Source organism: Carcharodon carcharias, chromosome 11 (genome assembly GCF_017639515.1).
Source record: "Carcharodon carcharias isolate sCarCar2 chromosome 11, sCarCar2.pri, whole genome shotgun sequence".
NCBI classification, from domain to species: domain Eukaryota; kingdom Metazoa; phylum Chordata; class Chondrichthyes; order Lamniformes; family Lamnidae; genus Carcharodon; species Carcharodon carcharias.
Genome location: NC_054477.1, coordinates 60,992,101 through 61,016,695, shown reverse-complemented (window position 1 = coordinate 61,016,695; position 24,595 = coordinate 60,992,101). Strand labels below are relative to the sequence as shown.

The following is a 24,595-nucleotide window of genomic DNA, read 5'->3' as shown; positions in this document are numbered from 1 at the left end:
GAGGACAAGTGGCAGATGAAATTTAATGCAGAGAAGTGTGAAGTGATTCAGTTTGGTAAGAAGAACGCAGAGAGACAATATAAAATAAGTGGTACAATTCTAAAGGGGATGCAGGAGCAGAGGGACCTGGGTTTATATGTGTATAAATCACTGAAAGTGACAGGACAGGTTGAGAGAGTGGTTAACAAAGTATACAGCATCCTAGGCTTTATTAATAGGGGCATACAGTACAAAAGAAAGGAAATCATGTTATCAGCTCAGCCTCCCTGGAGTATTATGTCCAGTTCTGGGCACCACACTTCAGGAAGGATGTGAAGGCATTAGAGAGAGTACAGATAAGACTGGTTCTTATGGTTCCAGGGATGAGGAATTTCATTTACATAGATTGGAGAAGTTGTGACTGTTTTCCTTGGAGAAAAGGTTGAGAGGAGATTTGATAGAGGTAATCAAAATCATGAGGGGTCTGGTAATAGTAAATGGGGAAAAACTGTTCCCATTGGCAGAAGGATCAGAACAAGAGGGCAAAGATTTAAGTTCTTAGCAAAAGAAGCTTTGGTGACATGAAGAAATAACTTTTTCATGCAGTGAATGGCTAGGATCTGGAATGTACTGCCTGAGAGTGTTGTGGAGGCAGTTTCAATCGAGGCATTCAAGAAGGAATTGGATTATTATCTGAAAACAAAATATGTGCAGGGCTGCGGGGGAGTGGCACTAGGTGAATTGCTCCTTTGCAGAGCCAGCACAGACACAATAGGCCAAATAGTCACCTCCTGTGCTGTATGAAGTTTATAGCTGATGATAGAACATAAAGATGTTTAAGCTGTTTTACGTAATCCTTGGACCTGGTGGCTCTTCGTACCTGCAATATATATTTCTCCCCAACTACAGTACACAGATCATAATTTCCAAATGGGTTTAGCGGTAAAACGCTACAGAATTGGAAAAATAATGGTTCTTACCCAACATTGACCTCAATCCAAGGAATGAGGAGTTATCGTATGCATCAATTTGAAACATCTTAACAATTAACTGATGGCTATACACGTACCTTCACTAAAACTGCCAATTTCTACCTCCTTAACATTGCCTGGCTTCACTCTGCCTCAGCTCATCTGCTGCTAAAAGTCTCATCCATGTTTTTGTTACCTGTAGATTTGACTATTCTAATGCACTGCTAGCTGGCCTCCCACATTCTACACTCTGTAAACTTGAGGTCATATAAAATTCTGCTGTGTGCATCCTGAGTTGCACTATCATCCCTGTGCTTGCTAACTTACATAAGCTTCGATTTAAGCAATACCTCTATTTTAAAATTCTCATCCTTGTTTTCAAATCCCTCCATGGCCTCACCTTTCTCTATCTCCATAATCAGCATTGGCTCTGAGATATCAGCAATCCTCTGAATCTTGCTTCTTGGGCATCCCCAATTTTAATTGCTCTACCATAGCTCAAATTGGTGGCCATGCCTTCAGGTGCCTAGATCCTAAGCTCTGGAATTCCCTCCCTAAACCTCAGCATCGCTTCCTTTCTTAAAGACACTTCTTAAGACCTATCTCTTTGACCATGCTTTTGGTTCTCTGCCCTGATATCTCCTTATGTGGCATGGTGTCATATTTTGCTTTGCAATGTCCTGTGAGGTGCCTTGGGATGTTTTGTTATATTAAAAAGTTGTTACATAAATATAAGTTATTGGTTATTCCAATTTCCTAGGTTGCCAGTCTTGTAACCTCAATTGCCATGGCGATTGAGAGGTTTTTTTTTGTCAGCCATCCTACCCGTGATTCTCAGTGGATCCAGGTAATTATTCAATTGTAAATATATTTTTAAAAATGAGATACATTCTACAAACATGGGATAAGTTAAATGCACTTGCAGAAATTGGAGCATCCAGGTGAATGTGGGATTGTTACTGGTATATCCTGATGTTTGATTTCAAGCAAACCATTGTGACTCAGTCTCCAGTAGCTTCATGTCCGCTTCTGCACAGTTATCTTTAAAATGCAATTCACTTTACCACGCATAATTGCTGTCATGGGGTTACTTCCCACTCATTCTTCCTGAAAACATAACTATGGCAGCAAAGCTGAAAGCAGCAATATGTTGAGAAGCCATCCATGTCATTTATGCTTAAATTGGTTAGTATAAGTGACAAGTAGATGAAGAATGTATAAAATATTTTTCAGCTGGGATTTTTGCGACACATATTTTCACTGAAATATAGATGAAATGAGCAATTTTGTTGCACATCACCTTTGTGCATCAGGGTTTACTGCTGTATCATAGTTCCTATAGTTCTTCATGGTTGAGAAACCATCTCGTAATGCTTCACATTTTTGTTGCATGTGGAATGAATTTTACCCTCTAGTTATCTATCTCAGTTTCTGTTCAAAAGAATCTCAGTTAACTGTACATGATTTTGTTTGCTTGGTTTTATTTTTAAAATACATGCAAATTCTTATTGGCTTAATTGCCTCTTTCCTGGCATGCACAGCTCAAGGGTTGTGGTACTGAGAAATTTTAACGGGCTGAAAAGTTTCCACGGCAGAGATTGTAAAGCATTGGATAGTTGTACTATATTTATAAGAGTCACCATTATTATCTGACTTTATAAAAGCCCGTGTTACAATAATACTTTTAAAACCATTTAATCCTGGTGGGATGAACTCTCTTTGTTTAAGGGAGAGGGATTTTTTTCCCTTCAGGGAATTGATTAGGGATATAAATCTGTATCTTTCATTGCCCATGACCAAGATGGTGTTTTTTAAAAAAAATCAAATATCAATTGAATCAGTTGCTCTTATCCCTTTTAAGATTCTCTTTCAGCCCCACAACCTTTATTTGTTCGCCATCTCCACCCCTCAGTTCCATTGCTACCATCAAGCATTTTTATTCTTTCAGTGACATTAGTCATATTGTGCTGTTCCCTGGAGTGAAATGCAAAACCTTTACTCAGCAAGGCTAAAATTTGTTTTGTCCTCTGGGTTCAACAATTCATTTCAATTCAGAGTTTACAATTTTGACTTAATATTTTTAACTTGTACCATGCCCTGGCTTTAAAATCACCAACCATGTATTGTAAGAGGGAATGAATTTGTGCATTGAAAATATGTCTCTTCCAGGAGAAGAAATATATTTCTTCATGATTAAGTACAAGGAACTTCCCAAACTCACCCTGGAGTAAAAGATGGCCAGGATCCAGTAGGAGGGAGTAACATGGGTTTTGCCATTGGATAAAATCCTGAACTGCAGCCAAGTCCAGATGAAATAGCTCCCTGGATCTTAAAGTTAGTACCTGAGGAACTGGCTCCAATATTGACAAATCTCTTTCAAGAGTCAATCAACATTGGCTACTTATCAGACCAGTGGAGACAAGCTAACATCTGTAGCATATTCAAGAAAGGAATAAAAGTTAGCTAGAATCTACAGACTGGTATCTCTCACCTGCGTCATTTGCACTTTGAAGCTCACAATATCCTGGTAGGTTGTCAGCATGGTTTATGGTCAAAAAAACCTACTGAAAAACAGCTTTTACACACTGTCAATGTGACTATGAACAGCTTCAAGTCTCAAAAGAGATGAAAGTACTCATATGGCAATACTGGATTTCTCAAAAAGCTTTTGACAAAGTCCCTCATGAATTGCTCTTGTTTAAACTTCACTACCATGGAGTCAGCAGGACATTATTAAATTGGACCTGGCACTTACCAATCAACTGAAGACAGAAAATGGTGTGACTTAGGGAATCATCCTCTCTTAGAGATGTCCCCTCTGAACTGCTTTAGGGAACTGTGTTGTGACCTTTACTCTCTTGACATTCATAAACTACCTTCCCAACAAGTTGAAAACAGGATGCAGCTATTTGCAGATGACTGTGTGGTTTGTGCAGCAGAGAAATCTCAAGATCGTATAAATTCACTGCAAGATGCTTTTCTGGAATTCCAAAATTGGCAGGACTAATGGAAGATGGCATCCAGTGCCAAAAAATGCTCTATCATATGTATTACCAACAAAAAGGACCTATCGACAGCTTTAAGTTCTGTATTCAAATTCTCCAACAAGTGGATGCACAACCAAACCTGGGGATTCATCTTTAAAAGCAATCTTCAACGGGGTTTCCACGTTCAGCAGATAACCATCAAAGGAAACAGCATTCTTGGATTTCTGAGGAGGAATCTTTGGTATTGCAACAAAAATATCAGAGTTATGGCTTACCAAACATTTGTTCATACAACCCTGGTATCTGCAAGTTATGGGATCCTTATATGACAAGATTTCGCAGAGCAAAGGAGGGTGGAAAGTAGACTAGCCATGTTTTATGAAGTATGGATGGGTTAGTGGGAATTGACAGAAACAAGTACCCAGTGCTCTCCGGCAATGACAAAACATAAGCTAGCCACACAAACTACAAAGACCATTTGATTCCTAGACGGTGCATCAGCAATCTCTCTTCCCAAGGACAATCCCAAGGAACAAGCTGCCAAAGGAAATAGTACCAGCCCCATCACTTGAAATCATCAAGACACATCTCTAGATTACTTCCATTCATTCAGGGCTACCAAATCAGCAGGTTATACCTGGTTAACTAGTGCTAACCAAATAAAAGTTTGCTGAATACAGAGGTCAGTCTGTGATATGGGCACAGCAAAAGCAGAAGTTAACGTTGTTAAATCCATAACTTAAAAGAAAGGAACTTCATATAAACCTGCATCAAAGCGTAAATTTTACAGCATATTTGAAGGCAGGAGGGCTTGTAAAATGGATTAGGTGGCTTGCCCGCTGCCTTCTCACCCATCCGCAACCTGTCTTCCATATGATGGTGGGTGAGTAAGGTGTCAGGCAACCCACCTGCCTTTGGGTCTATTGAGACCAAGTGGAAACAAGGTAGTCAGCCCAGCAGTTTTCACTGTTCAGGCTTCTGTTGGGGGAGGTCCCCGCCCCAAGAATGTACCCCTTTTAAGCCAGACCCTGGCCTATAAAGCACAGCCCACCACCTCTACTCCTTCCCACAACCCCATTTCCTCATCACCCCCACCCCCAATCTCTGTCACAACTATATCATGAGCAATTGAATTGCAATTGAGAGTTACAAGTACTGACATCAATTTATTTTAATTAGGAGAATTATACATTGCAACTGAAGGTGTTATTGGTTTGATGTCTGGCTATATGGCATTCCATGATATTTGACAGTTTAAATTGTTGAGTACTGATACTTCAATTTCATTGAAAGTTGGTATGTTGTGGTGGGGTTTGAAAGATGCCATTCATTGAAGTACAAGGTTGAGCACAGTTGTCAAAGGGAATATGTGCTAATTTATGTTTAGAGCATATTGATCTGCTTTTTACCTTCTCTTAGACAGTTCTTCATATAAACCTGTTTCTGTTGGGTCACACTAATTCAAATGCTAGGTTTACTGGAGCTATTTTCAAAGCCCTAGCATGAGTTAGGAAGAGAGGCTACACAATAGTTTTTAACATTTATAATCTGTAACTAATATCTACCATTATAATAATGATATGGTATAACTAAACACAATTTTCTAGCTACAATAATATCACAGGCATTATTCTAATCCTCAAGAAAGCCTGAGTTCACTGACCTTTAGTCCTTCATAATATGTACTATATATGACCAGTAATTCAATGTCATTCCCTTAAAATTGTATTTGTGTCTTTAGTCAGGTGTTTAAATGAGGAATTGTCTGCAGCTCCAAATGGCCCCCACAGTCTGTGCTACAAGTTTCTGACTGCATGATTAGTTAATGTTGCAGGATGATGGTACTTGCTGCAAACTACCAATTTTTAGTGCAAAACAACTAACATGAATACAAAATGCATGAAAAGTTCAATTTTTACTAAGTAGTGTCCTAAAAACAAAACCCTTGGCTAAATGTGAATTCTTTTGAGGTCGTAGAGTTCAGCAACATGTGATAATATTTTACTACAATTAATCGACATATTTTATTAACAATCAACTAATGCTGTTTTCTCTCTGTTCTTTTTGTATGGTCTACAGCTTAAGCAAGGCAGGTCAATTTTATAAAAAGTTCACAGTATTTTTTCTGCACTGCAGTTTTGTTAATATTGCTAGTTGTGCACACAATCCTTTTTTTCATTAGTTATCCCTGCCAATTTTTCCCCACTTCTCCCCTCCCCTGAAGACTGCTTCTTGGCTAGAGTGTGGTTCTGCAAGTGCAGATGCTTTACCAAAGCGACTGCTATTCATATGAGGAATGTGGGCCACTTTCCTTTATCTTGGCAGCCTTCTTTCCACAAAGGCAGGCATAGACGACGAAATTCACATCTATGTGCCAGCTTAGCCTTCTGCTGGCTGAGGAAGAGAGTATTTGAGGACTAAGACCTCAAACCCGGGACTAAAGTCATGGTTTACAGGCAGCAGTGATCCCCACAATCCTTTGGATTTGGACAACCTACATCAGGCACTTCAAAGCACTGGAGAAGTACCACCTTGGTGTCTTTCTTGCCTGGTGTCAAGAAAGGCCCTCCCAAGCTACCTTTCTAAGCACCGAGGCTCTAATCGCTCAAAACCAGCTCTGCTGGACAGGACATGTTGCTTGTATACCTGATATCAAACTCCCAAAGCAACTGCTGTACACTGAACCTGGGCACAGTAGAGACTCACAGGAGGATAGTGGAAACCTTTAGGGATGCCCTCAAAGCATCCCTGAAAAAGTCAAATATACCCATTGACACATCGGGAACGTCCAGAGGCGAAATCAAGATGTTGGAGAGAGCACACACTCCAAACAATTCATCGTTCCAACCCTTCAAGCACCATCTGACTGCATGTACTGCAGAGTCTGCAGATCGCACATTGGACCTGTCAATTATTTCAGAACCCATTGAACTAAAGTGGCAGCAAGTTATCCTTGATCCTAAGAGACTGCCCCGACAACGAATGGGACTGCTATTCATTTGTGAATCCTTACGTTGGCGGAATATTTGACCATGCAGAGATTACAGCAAAGCCTGACTCTGTCCTTACCCAACATTCATGCACCCACCAGTAGCAGAAAACATGGGCAGTATTTTTCAGGCAGTCAACCTCCCAAACTCGGCATGCTGACGCCAATTACAACACTTCAACTGCCATTCTCTGATCAGTTAACTTAGCAAAGACCAGAATTGAACCTGAGACCTCGCCGGTCCAAATCACTCACTCCCTCACTAGATTAACTCAGAGTCATTCGAGAAGCTGAAGTAGAAGTGGTGATATCTTTTAACTTGCTGAAGCAGCTCAGTGAAGGTGACATGAAAAGCCTTATTCTAAAAGACTGGAATTATTAATCTTTAACAGTTCAGTCAAGTCCTGCAGGTTATATTTCACAATGAGGTATAAAAGCTATTGGTCCATAACAATTAATATCAGCATTGCAAGGAACAGTAGAACTAAATCTTTTCTTTGTGTAATGGTGAACTCCTGTAGAAATCCTTGTAGCATACCGAATTCCATTGGTAGAACGAGCCATCATTAGTTGATCTTTTTGATTATTGAGTTCCTATTTTACAGAGTAGCAGCACTGAAGTATTGGTGGTGTAATTTAATTAGACAGCTGATTTCATCAAAGACTGCAAAGCTGCACACTGTAGACTGTCTTTCAAAAGTCTACAGCTGGTTTTATTGATTTAACTAGAGTGCACAGGCCATTGTGCATTTGCAAGCATTAATTATACTCAAGCATGAAGTATTTTAGATTCAGTGGAAAATGGAAATTTAAAAATGTCATCATTTTGAATTAAATGCTAGGTAAAGAGTAATGAGAAGGATTATGTCACATAGGAAAATTTGGGAATCCTTGTGAAATAAGTGCTCTGCCTCCTCCCTGTGCCCTCCCCCCATCAGTGTGTCTCCTCTGTTTACCCCTCCAGCTGTCATTGTCTGTCCTCATAGAAGCTTGAGAACAGAAGGCTCAAAGATCATGGCTGTTCTACACCTCAGTTTCATTTAGGTGTCTTTGATCGGTACCCCTTGTTACCTTATGTAACAAAATTTAACAATCACTGCCGAAAATTTTAATTAACTCAGCCCCCTTAACCTTTTGGAGAAGACGGTTCCAGGTTTTTATTAATTTTTTTTGGAAAAGTGCACTTCCTAATTTCACTCCTAAATGGCCTAGCTCTAATTGTGAGATTTTGGATTCCCCCTCCCCATGAAATAGTTTTTCTGTAACTATCCTACTAAATGTCTGTATCACTTTAGCCACTTTGATTACATCACTGCTTAACCCCATGCGAATGCAAACCAAATTTTATGTAACCTATCCTCATAATTTGGCCCGTTAAGCCCTCATATTATGTATCTTTCCTGAGGTTCAGTACCTGAAACTGAATGTAGTGCTCCAGCTAAGTCTGACCAATTCTTTATAAATTCCTCACCTTTATATTCCATTCCCTTTGAGATAAGGTGCAATATCCCATTAGCTTTTTTGATTACTTTTTGTATAGCTGCACTAGCTTTTAGAGACCAGCGCACATGAATACCTACACCTCTGCTCCTGCACAACTCAGAGCCTTTCTTCTTAGAAAACACTTGTCTCTCTCAAACCTCCTCATATTGAATTCCACTAACACAATTTTGCCCACTGTTTTCCAACAAAAGAGAATCTAACCATCTCTACATGACATTCCATGGCATTACCATTGTTGAATCCTCCACTATCAACATCTTGGAGGTTACCAATGATCAGAAACTGAACCAGCCATATAAGTACTGTGGTTACAGCAGGTCAGAGGCTGGGAATCCTGCAGCAAGTAACTCACCCCCTGGCTCCCCAAAGCCTGTCCATCATCTATAAGGCACAATTCAGGAGTGTGATGGAATACTCTTCACTTACCTGGACGATTGCAGCTTCAACAACACTCAAAAAGCTTGACACTATCCAGGGCAAAGCATCCCGCTTAATTGGCACCCCATTGACCACCTTCAACATTCACTGCCTCCACCACCAGCGCACAATGGCAGGTGTGTGTTCCGTCGACAAGATGCATTGCAGCAACTCACCAAGGATCCTTCAACAGCATCTTCCAAATTTGTGACCTCTACCACCTAGAAGGACAAGGCAGCAGATGTATGGGAACACCACCATCTGCAAGTTCCCCTCTAAGCCTCATACCATACTGACTTAAGAACTACATCGCCGTTCCTTCACTGTCGCTGAGTCAAAATCCTGGAACTTCCTAACAGCCCCGTGGGTGTAGTGTAAATGGACTGTAGGGGTTCAAGAAATCAGCTCACCACCACCTTCGCAAGGGCAGTTAGGGATGGGCAATAAATGTGGTGTTGCCAGCGATGCCCACGTCCCATGAAAAAATTAAAAATCTCTTTTAGTCTGCCTGTTTCCCTTTGACATCCTGCTCCCACCTACAGGGTTTGCTTAGTGCAGCTAAAACCTAGTGTCATCTGCATATGTGGACATACTAGTCACTGTTATTTCTATATATAGATTTATATACACATATTGTAAAAGTAAGTAAATGTTGGGGAATGCCACTTTGTCACATTCTGCCATTGGAAAATGTTCTCTATATCTACTTTCTACATTCTACTCTTCCATCACCATCTGTTTTGAAGTCTCTCCATTTGTGAAGATACTAATGTTTCATTAGTTCTGTAATACATTTGTGAGTTCTATAATTTTATCCATGAGTGCTTTGTGATTTTATTTGCAGATAAATTACCTTCATAATATTGCTAAGCGACACTGTAGTATTCTTTATCAAACTAATTACTTTTCTTTACTTAGAAACTTTAAGGAAGAGGTAAAATAAATTATGGTTAGATGCTAAGGGGAGAAATTGGATCAGGGCGCAAACCAGGTACAGCCCCCATGTTAAAGGAGCCTAATGAGGCTGGCAGCTGGACCACATAAATTATTAGTGGCCCCAGATGCCGCTCACGGGAAGCGATCAGGAGGCCGGGGTGTGCAGTGGCCAACAGCAGTGTTCAGTTTTCATGTAAAGTCGAGAGGAGCATTTCTCCTTATAGACCCACATTTAGGTGAGCATTTTTCCCACAAATCTTACTTTTTAATTGCTGACCTCCAGTGTTGCCTTTAAGGATTAATGGTTAGACTGCCTATTGACAATGTAATTCAATTTAACAGGCAAACAAATGTTTAGTCAAAGTTGGGTTTTATGAAGTGTCTTAACGGAGAAATGAGAGGTAGAGAGTCAGAGAAGCTTGGGGAGGAATTTCCAGAGCCTGGAGCTTTGGCAGCTGAAGGCATGACGATCAGTGGTGAAACAGTTAAAATCAGTGATGTTCAAAGCATCAAGATTAGAGGAGTGCAGAAACTTTGGAAGATTGTGGGATTGGAGGGGATTACAGAGATGGGGAGGGATGAGGCCATGGAGAGAGGATGAAAATTTTAAAATTAAGGTATTTCTTAACTAGGAGCCATTATAGATCAGCAAGCACAGGGGTGATGGGTGAAAGGGACTTGGTTTGAGTAAGGGCATGGGCAGAGAGGTCATGTGGTACAGTGGTAGTGTCCCTACCTCTGGGCCAGAAGCTCCAGGTTCAAGTCTCACATAAAGACTTGATGGCTATGTAAGGTGCATGCATAATGTGACCATACACATTGATCATCAGCCTGTAAATCCTGAAAAGTTTCCTGGTCAGCTGCACTGCAGAAGGCAGCAGCAAACCACTGCAGTACTTTGCCAAGCATAATCATGGACCAATCCAATGGAAGCCCATGGTCGCCATTGCTTTCTTAGGACATGGCACCTGAAGGAGAAGGAGGAAAAACTTGGACAGCAGAATTTTGGATTATCTCAAGTTTATGAAGGGCAGGAAGCTGACCAGGAATGTGTTGGACTAGCCAAGTCTACAGGTAACTAAGGTATGAATGAAGGTTTTAGCTGCAGATGAGCTAAGGCAGGCTGGGGTAGGTAATGTTATGAAGGTAGAAATAGGCAGTCTTATTTAATAATTTAGGTATATAGTCAGAAGCTCATCTCAAGGTAAAATATGACTCCAGCTGTCAGGACTGAATTAAATGAAGTGCTGAGTTCCCTGCCCAGAGCTCCAGCTAAAAATCTGGGAGACCCCGTTGAGGGGAACACCGGCTACCCTGTAGCCACTTAACAGCCATTTGGCTATTAATAGGCTGGAGGCAGAATACCCGCACTTCTGGATCAGGAAGACCTGCCTTAGAGAGCTTCTGACCAATCAGAAGCCAGCAGCTCTCCACTTTGGGACAGAGGCATACAGCAATGGATCAGGGTTTGGGTAAGTGTTTTGTGGTCTCACTGGATGCCAAGCTAGCAGGGGACAACCTGGAGGGGGTTGGAGGGGGTAGGGGAGGTAAAACCTTGGTTTCTCCGATGGGCCTAGGGGACCGTTAAGGGGGAACCCCTTACCCGCTTGCCACCAGCCCGCACAGGAAAGGCTGCCAGGCTGGACACTTGGCATGGGCCACTCTGGCGGGATGAGGCCCTTAAATGGGCATTAATTACCCACTAAAGAGACTCATTCGGCCCCTGGCGGATGACCTGAGGCCACCCCTGCTGCTGGCAGGTGCCTGCTGCCTGCTGGATTTAACGAGCCCCAATCGCCTTCAAACCAGTCAGGGAGTGAGCATAGGTTGAGTAGGTGGGGAAAAAATCTGGCAAATGGAATATAATGTGGGAAAACGTGAAGCTGTTCACTTTGGCAGGAAGAATAAACAGAGAATAACTGCTGAATTCCGAAGTGCAGAGGGATCTAGGTATTCTCCTGCACGAGTCACAAAAAGTTAGTATGCAGGTTCAGCAAGTATTTCAGAAGGCCAATTTAATGCTATATTTTATTACGAGTGGAATTGAACGTAAAAGTAAAGATGTTATGCTTCACTTATCCAGGGCATTGATGAGACTGCATCTCGAATATTGTGTGCGGTTTTGGTTTCCTTATTTAAGGAAGGTTGGAATTGTGTCAGAGGCAGTTCAGAGGAGGTTTTCTAGATTGGTACCTGGAATGAGCGTGTTGCCTGAGGAAAGGTTGGACAGGCTGGGCTTGCTTCCACTGGTTGCAAGGTGACCAAGGTTGGAACCTAAATATTCAAAGCTATTTGATATTTCGCAAAGATAAAAAAGTAGAGAGAGGTAGTGGACTATCTCTGTTCATTATGGATGATATTAGTACACTAGTGAGAGATGGCCTTAGATTTAAAGAGCAACATGTAGAATTAGTTTGGGTAGAGATAAGAAATAACAAAGGCAAGAAGTCAGGAGTAGTTCATACACCTCCTAACAACTGCACTGGAAGACAAAGTATACATGAAGAAATAATGAGGGCTTGTAAGAAGGATACTGCAATAAACATAGGTGATTTTAATCTTCTTTTCGATTAGACAAATCCGATTGGCAAATGTAACATGGAAGATGAGTTAATAGAGTGTATTTGGAAGAGTTTCTCAGAGCAATTCATTCTAGTACCAACCCAGGAGCAGGCTATTTTAGACCTGGTAATGTGCAATAAGACAGGATTAATTAATTATCTCATAGTATTTAGTTTGATGATGAGAAATGTGGGTCTTAAGACAAGTGTCTTACCCTGGTAATTGCCTTTATTTAAGTTTGAAGATAGAGTTGGCTAAAGTGATCTGGGGAATGAGGTTAAAAGGTAGGACAGTAGGGAATCAGTGACAGGCTTTTAAAGAGACGTTCCATAACTCTCAGCAAAGGTATATTCCATTGAGAAAGACAGATTCTGAGAATGTACCATCCATTAAGGAAGTTAAGGATAGCACTAAATTGAAAAAAAAAGCATTCAATACTGTGAAGATTAGTGATAGACCAGAAAATTGGATAAATTTTAGAAATCGGCAAAGAATTACTAAAAAATGATGGAGAAATTAGAGTATGAGAGAAAGCTAGCTAGAAATATAAAAAAGATAGTACAATTTTCTACAAGTATTTAAAAAGGAAAAGAGTAACTAAAGTGAGCATTGGCCCCTTAGAGGGTGAGAATGGGGACTTAGTCAAAGGGAATCAGGTGGTAAACTCTCCATTGACTGGAGCCATACCTAGCACAAAGGAAGATGGTTGTGGTTGTTGGAAGTCAATCATCTCAGGTCCAGGATATCACCGCAGGTGTTCCTTAGGGTAGTGTCCTAGGCCCAGTCATCTTCAGCTGCTTCATCAATGACCTCCTTTCATCAGGTCAGAAGTGGGGATGTTCGCTGATGATTGCACAATGTTCAGCATCATTCGTGAGTCCCCAGATACTGAAGTAGTTCAAGTCCAAGTGCAGCAAGACTTGGACAATATCCAGGCTTGGGCTGACAAGTGGCAAGTAAAATTTGTGCCACACAAATGCCAGGCAATGACCAACTCCAACAAGAGAGAACCTAACCATCACCCCTTGACACTTTCAATGGCATTTCCATTGCTGGAGCCCCCACTATCAACACCCTGGGGGGAGGGGTTTACCATTGACCAGAAACTGAACTGGGCTAGCCATATAAATACTGTGGCTACAAGAGCAGGTCAGAGGCTAGGAATCGTGCAGCAATTAGGTCACCTCCTGACTCGCCAAAGCCTGTGCACCATCTACAAGGCACAATTCAGGAGTGTGATGGAATACTCTCCACTTGCCTGGATGAGTGCAGCTCCAATTACATGCGAGAAGCTTGACACCACCCAGGACAAAGCAGCCCATTTGATTGAAACCCTATCCACCTTCATTCCCTCCACCACTGGTACACAGTGACAGCAGTGTGTACCATCAACAAGATGCACTGCAAGAACTCACCAAGGCTCCTTAGACAGCACCTACCAAACCCATGACCACTACCATCTAGAATGATAAGTACAATAGACACATGGGAACACTCACCATCCTGACGTGGAAATATATCGCCGTTCCTTCACTGTCATTGGGTTAAAATCCTGGAACTCCCTTCCAAACATCACTGTGGATGTACCTACACCACATGGACTGCAGTGGTTCAAGAAAGCAGCTCATCACCACCTTCTTGAGGACAATATGTGCTGGCCTAGTCAGCAACGCCCACATCCCATAAATGAATAAAGAAATGCGAGATAAGGAAATGGAAGAAGAATTGAACAAGTATTTAGTGTCTGTCTTCAATGAAGGAGACGCAAAAAAAATACCAAGAATATTTCAAAATCAGAGGCAAAAGGAGGGAGGGAATTAATACAATCATAGTCACTAGGGAAATGATACTGGGAAAGCTTGCCCTGTTCATACAGGTAGCCGATTGTCTGTAGAGGGCACTGCATTGAATTTCTAATGACCACAAAGTGCAAAATCCCATGAAGTCTGTGCACAAATATAATGAATGGCTCACAGTGTGCATTGAGTACTCACTGAAATCAAGCCATAGCGTTTAAAAGTGGATTAAAGTTAATAGAAATATTCACATTTTTGTGGTTTTAGTAGATGCTATGTGCAGTAATGAAAATATTATTCCAGTATTACATGTTGTTGCAAATGGACTTCTTGAACAGCTGTTATAAAGAAATAAACCTTAAATTATACATATTTGTGTTTTTAAAAAATGGATGAAAAGTATAAATGAGGAACTAGCTATCTTTTAAGTAGCAGTTAATATAAGAACACAGCCTTCTAAAAATAAATTCTAGCCTTTAAAAAGCTTCTAAAAATTAAACTTCATACTTTACATTGTTTTTAACGTGAGGAGGTGGTGAATGCTACAGGAGCATGAACTGAGTAGGCAGTCCACAGGATGTAGTAGGTTATGTGATATCATTGAGCCGACAGTGACTGTAGCAGGCATTTCACCAGAAAGATTCTGTTTTATGAAGATACAGGAGCTTTAATATTCTTTTCCAACTGGCCAGCAAAATTAACACACTTATTTGAAGTGTTTCTATAAAGCCAACCAACTGTCTTTTTAATTGTCAACAACAGCTTACATTAATGGCACTCTATAAATATAATAAAACATTCCCAGGCACTTCACAGGAGCACCATAAAAGAAAATGTAACACCAAGCCACATAAGGAGATGTTAGGTCAGATGACCAAAGGCTTCATGAAATGCCCCAATCTCTGAGAATAATGGTGATGTCAACTCTATGCGCTAAGTGCCGTCACTGCGATTACAGAACTCCGTGCCTGGAAGGTAGTTTTTTCAAATCCTTTACTAGGTTATTTACTCTGCAATATCTTTGAGAATACTAGATCCTGAGTGTGTTAGCCTGAAACATTCTGAACCATTTAAATAGTTAACATTTTGAATTGATTGGCAGTTTTAAACTACTTCCAGCCTTTTTCATTTAAGCATTGTCATAGAAATAAGTATCTTCTCTGTCACTAAATGTTTCTACCTGCTGCCTTAATTTGATCTTTTATTCTAACATTAATACAGAATGCATTAGGATCAGCTGTGGGTATAACTTTGCAGTTAAATTGTTTTCTGTACTTAACAGGGAAATGACAAACCTTGGGTATACGGTAGTGTAGTAGTTTCCTCCTTGTAAATATAATTTTGTAATCCCAGTGATCGGTGAGTACCTCGACTTCATTGTGTGTAGCATTTGTGGTGGGAAGTTATCTTAAAGTTACTGAGTAACAATTGCTCACAGGTTGATTTATTTACCCACCTAAACAGCTTGATAAACCCATCCTTTGAGTTCAGTAGTTAGGAAGCCAGGTAAATAAATGTAAGTCAATCAATGTATAGATCTACTATTTTTTTTTCCTGTTTAAAAAGAACATGTTCTTTATAAAATTAATTTGTTTATTATTTGACATGCATAATTTTGGAAGACTCCTTTGGGTTTTTGATCCTGCTTGCAATCCTGCATTTTGAACAGCATTTTTGAAGGAAGGAGAGAAGGAATACCAGTACATTCATCCATCTCTATGGGCTGAATCTTCGGCTCGGCGAGCAAGGGTGGGGCCCCCTCACCGAGGCGTAAAATGACATGGGGTGATGTCGGGCATGCGTCCCGACATCACCGCACGTTGTTTATATTTTCAGTTCAGCAGGTGCACAGCCGACTCGGCTGCACACTCGCCGAGCTGTCACAGGCCTGTTAAGGCCATTAATTAACTAATTAACCCTATTGAGAAAGCTGCCTATCCAACCTTAAGGTAGCGGGCAGGTGAAGAGCCCAGGCAGCCTTTACATTTTTCATGGAACCTCATCCACAGATGGGAATGAGGTTTCATGAAGGGTTTATAAATTAAATAAATGTTTTCATTAAAGTTAATTGACATGTCCCGGCTCATGTGACACTGTCACATGAGGGGGCATGTCTTAATTTTTTTTTTCTTTATTAAAATGTTTAAAACTTAAACCTTATCTCCCTCAGGCACCTCTGTGCCTGAGGGAGATTTCTGCGCTCTTTCGCACACGTGCAAAAGAGCGCACTCCCGACTCATGGAACCCCTGTCCCCCCTGCCCGCACAGGGAGCACACAGCGCTTCCGGCTGCGTGTCATGCTGGTCGGGCCTTAATTGGCCTACCCACATAAAATGGCGGCATGGACCCAATCGGGGGCACCAATCGGGTCTGCACCCACCCCAGCACAACACGCCCACCCCCCCGATGGGGGGAAAATTCTCTCCTATATCCCAGTATTAAACCCTGGCCTCTGCCCTCCACATTCTGTACTACCATTCAGACTCCAGGAGCACAGGAACAATAAGGCTCTGTGAATTTGATCATTTAGATCTGGAATATTGGAGTGGCACTTCACTGTTGTGCCTTTGGGTAGACTACGATAAAAGTTATTTTTAGAAAATCCTCTAGTGTGAGAGCTGCCCACTGTACTCCCATTAGAATTTTTGGTCATGGACAGAAACAAATAGAAATTCCAGCCCCTGCAGCTAACACATTTGCAGTTTTGCTCTCAAATCCAGAGATATGTTTTATCATATTAACAGCAACTTTTGCCTTTACTGTGGTAAAGCATCCCAGGCTACAAAGGAACATTGCCAAACAAAATTTGACACCAAGCCACATAGAGATGTTGAGACAGGGGGCCATAAGCTTGGGCAAAGGAATACATTTTAGGGAGGAAGTTCCAGACCTTAAGGTCCAGACAGCTGAAAGCGTGGCCACCAATGGTGGGGTGATGGAAATTGCTAGGCTAACATTGGAGAAGAGTAGATATCTTGGAGGGTTGTAAGGCTGGAGTATGTTATAAAGATGAGGAGAGTTAAAGCCTTGGGTACAAGGATGAGAATTTTAAAATCGAGACATTGCCTTACTTGGGAGCCAGTGTTGATGAGTGAGCTGGAGGCTGATGATGAACAGGACTTGCTGTCCCTATCCTGACTCAAGCCACGATTTTTGGATGAGCTGAGGTTCATGGAAGATTTTGAACGGTGGAAAGTCTGCCAAGAGATCATTGGAATATTTGAGTCTGAATAATGAGGAGCTGTGGCAGAAATCAATTTCCGAAGATTTTCTTGAGAGTTTTGTTGGTTGTCTTTGTCCTGTATGATTTTATTTTGTTGTTTGCTAAATATTCATTGAAAGTTTTTGCCCTTATGTAGTCATATTTGAGGCAGTTAACATAATTCAGTAAAGAGTGATTTGTTTTTGAGTATAAATATAGAGCATATTAGTTTTTTAAGATGTGGCATATATGGACTTCCAAAAGGCATTTCCTAACGTGACAAGTAATTGGCATGCCAGTAGATTGAAGCTCATGGAATAAAAAGGGTAGTGCAACATGGATACAAAGCTAGCTGAGTGACAGGAAACAAAGTAGTAGTTAAATGGTTGTTTTTCAAATTGGAGGAAGGTATACTGTGTGATTCCACAGGGATTGGTGCTGGATCACTGCTTTTCTTGGTATATATTACTGAACTAGACTTGAGTGTGCAGGACACAACTTCAAAATTTGCAAATAGCACAAAATGTGAAAAGATTGTGAACTGTGAGGATAGTGATAGCCTTCAAGAACATAAGAAAGGCTGCTAAATGGGCAGCCATGTGGAAGATGACATTTAACATAGAAAAGTGTGAAGTGATACATTTTGATAAGAAAAATGAGGAGACACAATGTAAGATGAAGGGTGCAAATCTAAAGGAAGCGCAGAAACAGAGAGACCTGGGGGCCTGTGTGCAAAAATCATTGATGGTTGCAGGGCAGGTTGAGAAAGCGGTTAAAAACTGAAAGGGAACCTGGGTTTTCTAAGTAACGTCATTGAATACAAATGCAAGGAAGTTATGATGAGCCTTTATAAAACACTGGTTTGGCCTTACTTGAGGTATTGTGTACAATTCTGGGCATCACACCTTAGGATGGATTTGAAGGCTTTAGAGAGTACAAAAACAATTTAGAAGGATGGTTCCAGGGATGAGGGACTTCAGTTACGTTGATAGATTGGAGAAGCTGGCCTGTTGTTAGAGAACAGAAGATTGTGAGGAGATTTGGTAGAAATTAGATAAAATCATGACAGGTCTTAACAGAGTCGATAGAGCGAAACTGGTAGAGCGTAACTGTTAGTGGAGGGTTTGAGAACCTGAGGATACTGAGATACAGGGAATGGCAAAAGACCCTTAGACAAAATGAGGGAAAAAAAATTTATGCAGTGAGTGGTTAGGATCTGGAATGCACTGCCTGAGTGTGGTGGAAGCAATTTCAGTTGTGACTTACAAAAGCAAATTGGATAAGCACCTGAAGAGAGAGAAGTTATAGGGCCACGGGGAAAGAGCTGGGGCTTGGGACCAGCTGATTTGATCTGGAGCAGGGCTAGCAGAGACACAACAGACTAAATGGAATCCTTCTGTGCTGTAGCCATTTTATGATTCTAAATGTTAATTAATTGGTAGAGGAAGAAATTTAATAAAACTTCATTCCTTATTAGCTAATTTCGTAAGAATACCACTCCATTTTTTGCAAGTGATACAAATTAATATAATATTGTAAAAACAGATGCTAATAAAAGTAACATGAGCTACCCTAATGCTAAAGCAACACTGGTGCCAGACAAAGCATCCAAATGGCATTAAGGAACCAGTTCACTCTAATCTTTATAAACTAAATCAATATTTTAAAGGAAATTTTATTGCTATGCATTATTTTTCATTCACAGTTTATATATTTTGATATTGAATGTTCTTTTATTTTTTCAGGTTCTTTTTAACCTACTTGATTTTTTAACCTTGCGGCTGTATAATTCTTGCTTTCTACAAAATGTTCAGCATGAGATATTGGGTGCTGAATGTGAAATAAGTAACCTGCTGTTTAAGCTGAGGCAATGTGATTAACGATTGGGAGAAAGCAGCAACAGCATTAACAGTTACGGAGGTGACATCTGTGTGTGGCTTTAGTGAATTTATTGTAAAAAAGCTGCCATTGAGTTTGGAGAGGTTGTAGTGATATATTTCAATCATCTCACTGGTAATGGGGACAACCGATCTGTCGGGCATCACAGGAGGAAAATTAACATCTTAGGATACTAGAGATGAAGTTAACATAGATACATTTTCAGTGATGAAATACTCTCCAATGTTCAGCCCCCCTCCTCCTCAATAATGCACTGATTCTTTTTGGAGTGGAGCATCTTGACTGCGTGCCGTCAGTTAGACTTTTCTGCATCGCAAAATGCTTTGCATCATCATTTGTATTTAAATGTAAGATGATAATTGTGTGGCGAGAGCTGTGGGGCATCTGGGACCTCAACAGTAGTAGCAACAATCTATCTCCTTAAACAGATTTCAGGACTGAAAAAGACAGGAATGATTGAGAAGGTGGGTGAATTAACCCTATCAGGTACAGAAAGAGAAAGATAGAGAGGGGAAGAAAAGATTGGATTAAGAGAGGGAGAAAACAGAGACAGATTTGATGTGCAGCTGCTTTCAGAGGCCAATGTAACTAGTTTTGCTAAGCTATTCTTTATTGTGTATATTTAAATTAATAATTGGTTAGCTGTGCTCAAGAAGGTTTGAATTTTACTGCAAATTATATTTGCCAAGCTGAGAAAATCATAGCAAGTTGTCAGATGGTTAATTCCATGGGATGGCAGCTTCTGTATGGTGATTGGACTCTGTAAGCACTTTTTTTTTATTCACGGGATGTGGGCTTCGCTGGCTGGGCCAGCATTTATTGCCCATCTCTCATTGCCCTTGAGAAGGTGGTGGTGAACTGCCTTCTTGAACTACTGCAGTCCATGGGGTGTAGGTACACCCACAGTGCTGTTAGGAAGGGAGTTCCAGGATTTTGACCCAGCGACAATGAAGGAATGGCAATATATTTCCAAGTCAGGATGGTGAGTGGCTTGGAGGGGAACTTCTAGGTGGTGGTGTTCCCATCTATCTGCTACCCTTGTCCTTCTAGATGGTAGTGGTCGTGGATTTCGAAGGTGCTGTTGAAGAAGCCTTGGTGAATTCCTGCAGTGCATCTTGTAGTTAGTGTACGCTGCTGCTACTGTGCGTCAGTGGTGGAGGGAGTGAATGTTTGTGAATGTGGTGCCAATCAAGCGGGCTGATTTGTCCTGGACCCTGTGTCAAGCCTCTTGAGTGTTGGGGGAGCTGCACTCATCTAGGCAAGTGGAGAATATTCTATCACACTCCTGATTTGTGCCTTGTAGATGGTGGACAGACTTTGGGGAGTCAGGAGGTGAGTTACTCGTCGCATGATTCCTGACCCCTGACCTGCTCTTGTAGCCACAGTATTTATATGGCTAGTCCAGTTCAGTTTCTGGTCAATGGTAACCCCCAGGATGTTGATAGTGGGTTGTATGTAGCATGTATGTAAAACTGCACATGCATTGGGTGACATTGATATTTGTCAATAATTAACAGTCTGACATCTGAAACTGACTAAAATAACATTTTTATACACAATATGGAGGTCCATTTCATTGCATTGATTTACAGATGTCAGCAAATTGCTGGATATAGTCAATACAGGAGAACTGCAATATAAGTACAGGAAAACTTGCAGAATGGTTGTATAATAGGCAAATGAACTTCAGCATGAATGAGTCCTCGCATGTGTTAATAATGATATAAAGACACTAATCAATCGAGGGATTTTGTAAACACATTGTGGGTTCATTTATTAATTCTAGGCACATGTGAACATGTATACATGGACAAAAAGCTTGAGGACATCAGAGCTGTATTTGTGTCCAGGCCTAAGTGAAACTAAAATTGAGTTGCATAACACACTTCCTTTCTGGTGAACAGCATGCTGCTATCCCTTAAAGGCATATTACAACATCCACCTTTCTTTTTAAAGATAATTTCCCCCTTCTAGAGAAGTATAACTATTTACAATACATGTTCATGTTTAGTTACCATTACATAGTGCCATAGAACCAATTAATCTGAGTCTCTTAAGCATAAAGGTAACCTGCTGGTACGCCCAGATCTTGTGATGGTAACCATGTCTGGAGGTTTCTTTAATTACTCACAGTGGTCTGTGGGATTCTCATTCTTGGATGTTGGTCCTGGTTGCATTTGGGATCTTGTCCTTGATGCAGTAGGACTGTACAGTGGCTGAGGAGCTGGAATGGCTCTGATTTGTCCTCGGTTACATCTCACTGTTGCGCCTTTGTGTAATGACTTCATAGCACCTTGTTTTTGAACAAATCCTTGTCACCTCGGCTGGTTGCCATGTACCATAAGACATAGGAGCAGAAATTAGGCCATTCGGCCCATCGAGTCTGCTCCGCCATTCATGGCTGATAAGTTTCTCAACCCCATTCTCCCGCCTTCTCCCTGTAACCTTTCTGTGGGATCCTGGTTGCAAACTTGTCCCAACTGCAAACTTGGCAATTCTCTATTTGCATTATCATGTATGTTGGCCACCTTTTCTTGCAGTTCTAAAAGTTGCTTTCTAGTTTCTGAGAAAGTAGAACGGGTAAGAGTAGGTAGATTGGTATGCACTAGCCTGCTGAACATGAGTTCTGCCGGTAATGGAATAGTTGTACTTAGAGGTGCCATTCGCAGATGTAACATTGCAGTGTGTATGTGTATATTACAACAAGTACGAAGTAATACATTTCTGGTAGGATGAATAAGGGAGCCACCTACACCAGGTGTCTAAATGAGCTTGCGGAACAGCAGGAGTACAAAAGCACAAATCACTAAAAAAAATAGTGATGCAGGTTAATAAGGCCATAAAAAAGTCGTCAAAACATTGGGTTCCCTTCTTGAGGGATAGAACTGAAAAGCAGAGATGTTTAACTTGTATTGAACCTCCATTGGACCACACGTGGAGTACTTTGAATAGTTTCTCCATGATGTACAAAGGATATAGAGGCACTGGAGAAGGTGCAACAAAGATTTACTAGGATGATGCCAGACCCGAGGGGTGAAACATATCAAAGAAAAATTGAACAGACTGGGCTCTGATTCGAGCAAAAAGAAAACTGAGGGATGGCCTGGTAGAGGCCTTTAAGATTATGAAAGGATTTAATGGAGTATATGTATGGAAGGAGGCCAGAAATAGGGCTTTACATATAAGGTAGTCACGATAAATCCAATAGTGGAGAAAGTTTTTCTCCCAAAGAGTGGTGAAAAATTTGAAATCTCTCCAACAAGAAGTAGTTGGGGCTTCAAGCATGGTGCACTGCAGGGGAAGCTAGATCAATAGCTGAAGGAGCATAGAAGGTTATGCTGATAGGGCTGGATGAAGACGGGTGGGAGGAGATTCAAGTGGAGCATAAACTTTAACGTGGAACTGTTGGACCAAAAGGCCTGTTTCTGCGCTATAGGTAGGTGGGTAGGTAATTAGCCATGGTTCATGAAGGACCCTAGGCATCTCTCTCCATTTGAGAGAGACAGTTTGTTATATAGATTGAGGGGCATCACTCCACTCCAAGCATGGGGTAAGACAAGGAGGCAGGGCCTCCATGAACTACTACCACTGGTACAGAGATTGAACTCATGCTGTTGACATTGTTCTGCACCACACTATAACCATCTAGTTACTGAGCTGACTGACCCCCTATGCCGTAAGTACTATGCATTATGTTGTGTAACAGGCTGATTTTAATTCAGACAGAATATTTATTTTGCACTATGAATTATTTTATTAACTGCCAATGAATCCTGATTGCAAGTGCATTTGCTCTAGAAAGTATAATAAATCTATGTTTTTGTGGATGCATTAGTGCAATAATTTATGTGGTACTCTATGAATGGAAAGAAATATTTCATGGTCAGTCTGCCTGTAATAAGCTGAAGGCAGGAATGAATTAGCAGCTTAATTAAGTTTCTTCACAGGGGTGGCAATAGCTGAGTCCTGATATTGGTTACTTTCTTTGTGTCACTCATGGATTACCTTTCTTTCAGTATGCTAAAATTCACCTTCCAAATTAAATAATTGATTCACATTGTAATATAGGTAATTTATTGTCACGCTTAAAGCCTGTTATTGATTTTTTTTCATTTCTCTATCTTAAATGCAGCAAATCAGCTGAAGGGAAATTCAAAAGGAAGAGAAATGACAGCTGCAGTAGCAATGACGAATGTGAAGAGATGATAGCAGCTCAGAAGGGGAAGAGGAGAATGAAGTCTGAAATTGACTCTGATGAGCACAGGCCATTGGACACAGGTCTCTCTCTGGCTGAAGATGAAGAGCTGGTGCTTCATCTGTTGAACAGCAGAAACTAATTGTAGTCCCCAGGCGGTTTTCTGGGTCATTCCTTTTACTGTTCTGGCCACGTTTCTGCTATTGCAATCAAACCAGAGCAGGTGGTCCCTGTCTGACAGTGATGAATGCTTTCTGAACAGGTTTCTGCAGATCTATAGATGACTGCCAAGACACTGTCTGCTTTACAGCAGGAGTGAAAAATCTTTGTAACCCTTCAGTAGGCAACGAAAGTTGGATTTTCTGGATAACTTTTCTTGTCAAAATGTCTGATTTATATAATTGACAGTCTGTTATAAATGTTTTAATTCCAAGTAACCTATAAATGGCTTCAGATATGAAGAGTATCTGAGAAAAATGTTAGCTGACAGTAAGCTATAATAGGTTCCTGTGTGTGCACTTTGTACTTGATTGAAGCAACCAATCAGTTTCTCTGTAATAAAGTAACGTTTATACACAGGTGTTAGCTTGTAGCTGTAAACTAAAATGAACTGGACAAGAGTAAGCCTCAAATTAAGATGTTCGCTTATTGAATCAGTCATTAGTTTTCCAGACTCTTTGTTGGGATGAAAATATGTAAGAAATAAAAAGATTTATTTGTGAAGTTGAGTGCTGTGTACACCTAATTTATTTGGTCTGCTCCATTCACATGCAGCCCTGATCATGGATCTTATGTTATTTCACTTCCTGTTATCTTGCCCTTGCTTCTGCAAGTCAACTTTTAGCAATATAATTTCACACTTTCCTAGGGTTTTCATATAATAATCTTGTCATCTAATTGGTTTTATAAAGGTGCATGGGCAGCAGATCAACATATTAACAGTTCTGCTACTTCCTGTTTGCAGAACCATTGATATTTTTGCATGATAGTGGTATGGTACTTATGAGATTATGCAACCAAAACAGAGGGGATAATTGTGTACAGAGGGTATGATGGAAGGAAAAAACAATGGTTGCAGCACAGGAAGAGAAAAAATTGTGAGAACAGAGTGGCTGAAAAGAACATTAGCATGGATTTCAGATGGCTTTTGAAGACAGGG

The 24,595-nt window shown here is 40.8% G+C and overlaps 1 protein-coding gene across 1 annotated transcript in view; it reads left to right on the top strand.

The window, feature by feature from the left end:
• Positions 1–24,164, top strand: part of ddx10 (DEAD (Asp-Glu-Ala-Asp) box polypeptide 10) — a 274,853-nt gene extending 250,689 nt beyond the window's left edge. The window contains exon 18 of the mRNA XM_041198686.1: positions 23,374–24,164. Coding sequence (XP_041054620.1) covers positions 23,374–23,578 — 205 coding nt within the window. The 3' untranslated portion in view covers positions 23,579–24,164. The remainder of the gene's footprint in view (positions 1–23,373) is intronic.
• The last annotated feature ends 431 nt before the right edge of the window (positions 24,165–24,595 follow it).